At 43.2% G+C, this 8803-nt stretch overlaps 1 protein-coding gene across 1 annotated transcript in view; it reads left to right on the top strand.

Annotated features, from left to right (window-relative positions):
* The window catches only part of LOC111150497 (EF-hand domain containing 2), a 188316-nt gene that overhangs the window by 167491 nt on the left and 12022 nt on the right, over window positions 1-8803 (top strand). The window contains exon 14 of the mRNA XM_022507976.1: window positions 3514-3619. Within this exon, the coding sequence (XP_022363684.1) occupies window positions 3514-3619 (106 nt within the window). The remainder of the gene's footprint in view (window positions 1-3513; window positions 3620-8803) is intronic.

The following is an 8803-nucleotide window of genomic DNA, read 5'->3' as shown; positions in this document are numbered from 1 at the left end:
AGAGGAACTTCAGGAAGGCCTTTCTGAAGAAGCAACGTTTGAGTGGAGACTTTCCAGGCAAAAGAACTAGAGGGTGCAAATGCCTTGCACTTCTAGGAGCAATCTTGGCATGCTCAGAGAACAGCAAGAAGGCTAGTACACCTGGAATGTTGCAAACAGAGAGTTTTCAGATGAGACTGGAGGAGTCAGCAGTGACCAGGTTACTCAGGGTTTTGTCAATCCTGATAAGGAGTTCAGCTTATGTTCTTGTGGATTGGGAAGCCACTGGAGAGTTCCAAGCAAGGAAGTTATTGATCTGGTTTGTGTTTTAGAAAGCTCATTTGGGTGGAGGGTGGGTCTGCAGCAAAAGTCAGAGTAGAAGCAGTAAGACCAAACTACAAAGCTATCGTTGTAACCTGGGTGAGAGTTGATGGTGGCTTGAAATTAGTGAGCAGTAGAGGAGGTGGAGAAAAAGAGATTGGTGATCTGCTATGGTGGTAGAACCCACAGGACTGGAGAGTGCATTGTATTCAGGGGCTGAGTCTGATGTGACCCTACGTCTGTTTGGTAGTCTTTTGACTGGCTCCCAAATTACTGGGATATTATACTTGTGAATTCAGAATTGAATTCTGAAACTTCTAGAATTAAATAAGTGTCTCCTATAATTGTTGTAATGGGAATTTACTGACAATTACATTCTGTACTGTAGGAACAGATAGAGAAACTTGGTTCATTGGTGATCTCATCCAGTCTCCTGGTCTGGTGGCTTTCAATATCATCTATGTGTTAGTGGCTCCCACATTTCTATCTTCAAGTCCAACCTCTTCCTTGAATTTCAGACTCCTATGTCCAGCTGCCCCCTTCCCATCAAAATGTAACATATCCAAACAAAACTCTTCATTTTGTTTACCCCTAACCTGTAGCCCCTACAGTCCTTCCTATCTCAGTTAGGACAGCTGTATTTTTCCAGTTGGTCAAGCAAAACCCTTGGAGTTGTTCCGAGTCCGTGCATTCTCTCTGTCTCTATCTGTCTGTCTCTCTGACTCCGTACAATCCTTCAGGAACCCTACACTCAAAATATATTGAGAAGTGGGGCACCTGGGTGGCTCAGTCAGTTGAGTATCTGACTCTTGGTTTTGGCACAGGTCATGATCTCTAGGTTATGAGCTCAAGCCCCATGTTGGGCTCTGCACTTTGCATGGAGTCTGCTTGAGATTCTCTCTCTCCTTCACCCTCTGTCCCAACCCCCTCCCCCGCTTGCTCTCTCTCTAAAACAAACAAATCTTTGAAAATATCTTTCAGAATTGACTACTCCTCAGTGCCCTCCACTGCCCCCACTGCCATCTAGGTCGCCATTATGCCTACTCTGGTCATTGCAGAAGACAGCTAACTACCCTCACCACTTTGGCCCTGCTCCTGCTTTCTCTTCTCAATATATCCATGAGAGTGACCTTTAGAAGATATAACTGAGATCCCATAACTGCTCTGTGTACAATATGCTCCAGTGGCTCTTAGTTTTCCTTCGTATGAAAGTCAAAGGCCCTACGTGACCTCATTCTCTGACCTCAGCTCCTACTCAGAGTATTAGGGAATACTTGTCTTCAAGACTCCATGCTAGAGGAAAGTTTCTTACAAAACATCTTTAATTGATTGAGTTTTAGTTCTTCTCCCAAAACACACACAAATAAAAGACATAATGGTCCAGCATTTTGGCTACAAATATTTCCATAAACAGAGCATGTCCTTTCAAGGAGTTCAAATGACAAGTGAGCCAAAATCCAGAGGATAAACAGTGGTAGGGGGCAGCATATTGGAGTTGTATCCCAGAATCCTCAGCCAAAGAAAATGTACACAAAAGAAGAACCGAATTCTCTTTCTCCTCTTCTGATCACTCTGTTTATTCTACTTTGTTTAGATTGACCAGTCTATGTGACTTCATCTTGTAACACTTAACTTATTACTGCTAATTTGTATTAGTTTATAAATATGAGCTATTATTTTCTTTACTCCTGTGGGGTGGGGAGGCTTTTGACTATTTATGAGTATGTTATTTTCCCAAGTTTATTATCACCAGGTTTTCTTTTAAGTAATTATCCCCTGTTCATTCTTGCCACAGTATCTTGTACACCTCACTTGCCAGTTGGAAGGGGACTGTTGAGTTGGAGGTCCTGAGCAGGGCAGGAACTCTGGCAGGGTGCTTGGAACAACACCTTCATCTTGTCCTTCAAAAAATGGTCTGACATGACCAATATATGTTTAGCTTTCAAAATTGACAGAGCGTGGTGAAATTAAGACTAGGTGGCATTGAGGTATTATACTAAGAAGAATTTCACTTTGTGTTTAGGTCATTCCAACAATTGTGTTTGAAATTACTGGGTCTTAATGGCCAAAACTCTATTATGGTTAAGGTTAAATTTATGCCAGTGTTTTCTTTTAAGTGAAACATGGGCTTAGTATTTTTTCTTATAAATTTAAAACATTTCAGATACAGAGAGCTCTAAAGCAAAAAGCAAAAAGTAGTCTCTCTTCCCAGAGATAGCTGTTTTAATACTTCAGTGTATTGTTGCTAGAATTTTTCTATGCCTTTCTTTTTTTCTTTTTTTTTAAGTGGGCTCCCCATCCAGCATGGAGCCCAACACGGGGCTTGATCTCATGACCCTAAGACCAAGATCAGAGCTTAGATGAAGAGTCGGATGTTTAACTGACTGAGCCACCCACGTGCCCCTGTGCCTTTTTATATAAATATATACTTCAAGTGAGATCACATTTCTACATACTATTTTGTAACCTCCTTTCAGCTCAACAATATATCCTGAACATTTTTTCCTAGACAGCATACGTGGATCTAAATAACACCCCCCCTTTTTTTTCTTTTAGGGGTGGGGAGGGGCAGAGGGGGAGCAAGAGAGAGAAACTTAAGCAGGCTCCACACGCAGGGCAGAGCCCAATGCAGGGCTCGATCTCACAGCTCTGAGATCGCGATCTGAGCTGAAATCAAGAGTCGGACACTTAACCGACTGAGCCACCCAGGCACCCCTAAATAACCCCTTTTAATGGCTACATCATAATAAATGATAAAGATACCTTTTATTTTTCCTAAAAGTATCTTAGTAGATGCATTGAATCTAGGCTCCCCTTAAAAATTTAGAAAATCATGCAATTTAAGAAACACAAGGTGGTTTTGTTTCACTGACCTGTAGTACCAACCATATTAAATTAAGAGGACCTGCAAATACTCTGAACAAAATGGTCTCAGTTACTGAATAATGAGCTCATTTGTTTCTATGGCAACTGCAGCAGATCTTTACTGAGCACCTACTAAGTGCCAGCATGACTCCAGGTGCTGGGGACACTGGTGAATTAGCTGTGTGGGATCTCTGCTCACAAAGTTCAAAAAACTAGTAAGAAATAAGAAAAATACCAGATATTAAAACCTAACCTGACATTATGTTTTCCTGGATAGCATTTAAGCTGACATTTTGGTCCTGGGCTCTGTAAATTGAGTCAAATTATATATTATAATTATATTTTCAGGTTTGAAGACAGTAACGAACAAATAAATTATGAATCACTTTTCTGCACCCTGAACTGGAGAATGAATCCAGTGCCTGAATTGGAAGCACCGTCGTACTTGAAAGAGGTAAAATTAACACCGGTTTTAAAAAACCAGCTGTGGCTACCTCCATTGCATTTTTAATATCCTTTATCTTAAAAATTATTTTTCAGCATAAAACATTAACACCAGGGCTTTTGGAAAAAGCACTGATGTATTTCTGGGCATTTGTGTTAAAGGCTAATTCACTTTCCATGCTGAGCGAACATCTGCTCTATAAGAACATGACTTTTCTTCTGCAGCTGAATTTTTTTTAACCTCAGTCGCATCCAATTATATGGAAAATAGGATAATAGGTTACAGTTATAAATAGATATAAACACTGTTATCAAGGGATTCTGCTAACATCATCATGAGCCACGAGAACAAATCTCAAATGGTGCATATGTCAAGAATCCCCAGAATGTCTGTGGCTGTGCATACAGGTTTGCCTTGGGTGAAACAGTATAGGATGAGGTGGCGGGGCGGGGGGGTTGCTGGGGGTGCATTTCACAGTGGAGCCAAATTTAAAATAAAAATCCAGTAGAAAAATGCTTGGTTAGGGAAAACAAAGTTCATGTGATCGGGTGGTGCTCTCAACATTGTGGAATTGTCTGAATTCTCTGAGATCTCTTTGGACCAATTGTCTTTAAGGAGTGGGTGGGTGGATGGCCGTTTGTTTATATTTTAACATGCTCCAGAAATTGATTTTCTTGGGAAAGTCCCTTGATAAAGCAAATGTCATGTGATTACTCCCAGAAAAGAGGCATTTATCCCTCCCGGTCTCTGCTGACCAACTCCGCTGACCAACTCATTCTGGCCTGAACTGGTCTAATGCCCCTGGGGAGTTCCCTCAGGCATGCGACTCTTCTGGAGTGGCAGGCGGCCTTAGAACTTCCAGATGGTTGGGAGACAGTGGCGGCCTTTGGAGTCCAACACAACTCCGGTTGAATTCTGCTGCACCACTTACTTAGCTGAGTGACTTCGGGTCACATAACTCGCTCATTTCTAAGTTTAATTCTCAGACAAATCGTGACTAAGGCACTCTCAGCAGGTTCTGTGCTCCATGCTGGGGGTCCAGAGATGAAGGTCATGATTGCTACCTTTTGGTCAGGGGGAGGGGCACCTGATGATGGTGGGATCAATACACTCGTGATTAGGAGTGTAGCGTGATACAGCCTGAAGAGGATGAAATGGGAAGAGGAGGAAGCTGTTGAGGTTGGAGGGGCAGGGGCAGAGGAGTCGGGAGACAGGAAGTCTCCTCAGGGGAGGCCGGGCTTGAAATTTCAGTGACAAATGGGAAGAGTCAGCCAGGGAGGGAAGTGGCATGGTAGGGAAAAGACATTCCCAACTGAGGCTCTGGGAGAGGGGGCACAGCATGGAGCTTGTGCAGAACCAGAAGGAATTGGTGTGGCTGGAATGAAGGCACAAAGGGAGGAGTGGAAAAGGCTGAGGCTGGGGAGGCCAGCAAGGGAGAACTTTGAATATTGTCCTACAAGGTCTGGAGACCATGGACAGATTTCAAGGAAGAGAGTGACGTGATCAGCTTGCTCTAGCTGGATGGTGGGTACTTCGGAGAGGGGCTGTGGACACAGGTAGACCCACTGGGAGGCTCTTGATGTCCCGTTGTCACCATAACAACTATAAACACTTACCGTGTGCTAAAACATTACCCTAAGGCCTGAAAATCTATCAACTGGTTTAACCCTCATAGCAACCCTACGAGGTAGGTGCGTTCAGGGTCCCCATTTTAGAAATGAGGAAGGTAAAGAAATGGCAAGCATGTGGTAGATTCAAGAATTAGAACTCAGGTCTTTTTTCTGAATGAAGAATAAAATAGAAAAAGAATAAAAAAGAAAAACTCTTCCTTTTTAATGTAATTATTATTGAAGATACTGGATTTAATTAACTAAAATCTGAGATACCATCACAAAAGCAAATTGGTACAGTCATTTGGTAACCTTATTAATTCTCATTCATGCAAATATTTAATGTATGTACAAAGAAAAATCATAGATGGAGTTTTTATTCTCACTTTCTCACTCAGTGTTAGAGTACTCTGTATCGTGTATCATCCAAATATTTGTCCCATTAGGACTTTTCTCCAGTCCCCCCGCCTCCTGCTCTGAGTCCTGGGCAGTTGACGTTTATGGGCTGCATCAATGGGTCCCCCAGTGCCCTGGCCCCCAATTGGGTTGGCCAGTGCAATGTACCAGCAAGAGAGGGGAGGGTGGGAGGAGAGGGAAATCCTTTCTGTCCCTGCCAGTTCCCATGGATTGACTGCCTCCTCCATACAGCTCCCTACCACTCCAGGCTCCAGTAACCACCATCTCTTGCCCCTTCCGGTGGTGACACTGGCTCCCTATTGCCATAGTCCTCGAGGGACTGGAGGATCCCCTGTTGGTTTTCCTAAATGCTTCCCACAACTTCATAAATAGTCACTTTATTAAATTCCTTTCAACTTACACGATTTGCTCATGTCCTCTGTTTCCTGTGGCACCCTGAATGATATGCACACACTTCTTGCTAGATGGTGGCTGCCTTTGTTGTACTTTTCCTTAGTTCCTCCTTCCCTCCTTTTCTGTTTTGCCCAATCCACCACCCAAATGTTCATCTGTATGTTGGGGGCTTCATCACTAATTGTACAAAATATGATTGTACCACATGCATTTATTGGTGGTGTGTTTCTCTTACTTAATGCTACATCATAGGCAATCTCTCTAGTTTAATATGTATAGACCTAAGCCATTCTTGAATAGCTAGCTATAATATGGATATAGAATAATTCATCATCCATTTTTCTGTTGATAGACATTCAAGTTGCTTTTACACTTTTGCCTCTGAAAGCGTGGTAGCTTATTACTTTAATTTTTATTTTCCTGATGACTGAATTTGAATGAAATTTAATGACCTTTGGGTATAACAACCCACAGTTAGACTTTTTTCATAACAACCCAGCATGCACAGATACAGCAGAACCAAGGTTTTGTGAAACAATACTATTCTGACTACATGTGGCACAATGCCATCTTGTCTTTCTTCCTCTGTACCTTTCTTCCCTCTTTTCCTTTTCTTCTCTCCCCTCCCTCACACCCCTTCTTTCTCTTTTTTGAATGTTGTTTGTGAACCATTAAATTGATTTAAGGGCCCACAGAAGGCTCACCACCCACACTAGAAGAGGAGCCACCCCATGGGAAGGCCCAAGATTCCCTCTCCCCTTAGCCACCCCTCCCCCATTTTATCCCTTGCATACTCTGTGACTGGGACATGACCCTGAGTTCAAATCCTCAGCTCTGTGATTGACTAATTGGGTGACTTTGTGCAAGTCACTCAACCTTTCAGGTTTCTTCCCCTCAACAATGGAGATAAGAGTAGTACTTCTGGGGCACCTGGGTGGCACAGAAGATTAAGCTTCTGACTCCTGGTTTCAGATCAGGTTGTGATCTGGGCTTATGGGATTGAGCCCCAGTCAGGCTTCCTGCTCAGTGTTGAGTGGGCTTAGGAGTCTCTCTTCCTCTCTCCCCACTCCTACGCTCTTGTGTGTGTGTGTGTGTGTGTGTGTGTGGTGGGGGGATGGTTCGTGCATACGTGCACGCTCTCTCTGAAAGAAAGACAGAGAGAAAGAAGTAAGAGGGGAGGGAAAGGGAAGGGAAGGGAAAGGAAAGAAAGAAAAAGAAAGAAAGAATAGAACTTCCATCTCGGTGGTTGTGAGGATTGAGTTGATACGCGTAAGACACTTATCACCACATCTGTCTAGCAATAAGGGTTTAAATGTTAGCTATTATTATCGTTTGTGAAACGGGGAGGTCTTACTTCCTCAGGTGAGGGTGCTGGGCCTTGAGCAGTCACCTTCCAAGGCTAAGAGCAGCAATTCTGTCTTTAAAGGTAGGAGAACAGTGAGGGAACAGGAACGTAGCATCAGAGAAAGGGCCCGTGCTTCAGCAGTGGGCTCTTCCAGTTGTTACTCATATACAGTGAGAACTTTACTCTTTGGGTCTCTTCTCATCTCGACTGAGCAAACCTAGAAGCAGTCCAGTCTGTGGGAGACATTTGGAAGGGGCCATTTCTTTCCCGCCGGTTTAAGAAAGACAGGAACATAGGTATAAAGTGGTACCAATTTAACTTAATAATGAGAACGTAACTAGATCCCAAAGTCTACAGCACTCTGGTATGCCTAAGCTTGTTATTGTTTCATAAAGAAGATATAAGATAGCTTGGGAATGTTACCAGCGAGTCTATAATCTCATGTGAAAATATTCAGTGGGAATGGGTTGAGCACGCTGTTGCATAGTTGGTAGAGCACAATCAGTAGTGAAAAGTACAGTCTTTACTGATCCATGTAAGTGTGCTTAAATGTTCCTGTCTGATGATGCCTGGAGACACTTGGGTTAGAGCCCACTGCACAGTTTGGGTTCTCCAGGAAGCAGGTGGAGTTTAATGTGCGAAAGGTTCATTTGGGAGTGTTCTTGGGATCAATACCTGTGGAAGGGAGAGGAAGGACACAGGAGTGGGTGGAGGGAGACATTGACCCAGCCCACAGAGTTCTGGAGCTAGAATGGCCTTTTAGAGCTGTCCTGAGATGGGCCCCAATGGCTTAGCCTTTATCCCAGTGCTTGCTTTAGGAAGGGGGTTGACCTTCGGTAATGTGACACTTTGCAGCCAAGACAGCTCTATAGCCGAGGCCATCCCTGAAGGGGGACTCTCAGCAGCTGGGGCCACCAAGTCCTTCCTCAAGGGGATCCTGGGTGGTACACCCTAGCTCGGCAACCAATCGTTCTTGAAGCTCTTGCTTTCAGTTTTTATTAAAAATAATTAGCGTACAGTATTGTATTAGTTTCAAGTGATTTTTGCACATTGCACAGTGGTCACCCAGTTAGCTACCATCTATCTGTCACCGTACAATGTTATTAACTATATTTCCTCTGCTGTACATTACTCCCGTCTTAGTTATTTTATAACTGGAAGATTGTATCTCTTAATTCCTTTTGCCTATTTCGTCCATTTTCCCCCCCCCTTACCCCCTCCCCTTCGGCGACCATCAATCTGTTCTCTGTAGCTATTGGTCTGTTTCCGTTTTGTTTGTTTGGTTGGTTTTTTAAAATTCTACATATAAAAGAAGGCATAACAGTACTTGTCTTTTTCTGTCTGATGTATTTCATTTAGCATAATGCCCTTGGGGTCCATCTATGATGTTGAAATGGCAGGATTTCCTTCCTTTTTTATGGCTGAATA

Source organism: Enhydra lutris, unplaced genomic scaffold (assembly GCF_002288905.1).
Source record: "Enhydra lutris kenyoni isolate GAN:26980312 unplaced genomic scaffold, ASM228890v2 scaffoldscaffold23, whole genome shotgun sequence".
NCBI classification, from domain to species: domain Eukaryota; kingdom Metazoa; phylum Chordata; class Mammalia; order Carnivora; family Mustelidae; genus Enhydra; species Enhydra lutris.
The sequence above is the reverse complement of the archived record's forward strand: the minus strand, read 5'-3'. Positions and strand labels throughout refer to the sequence as shown.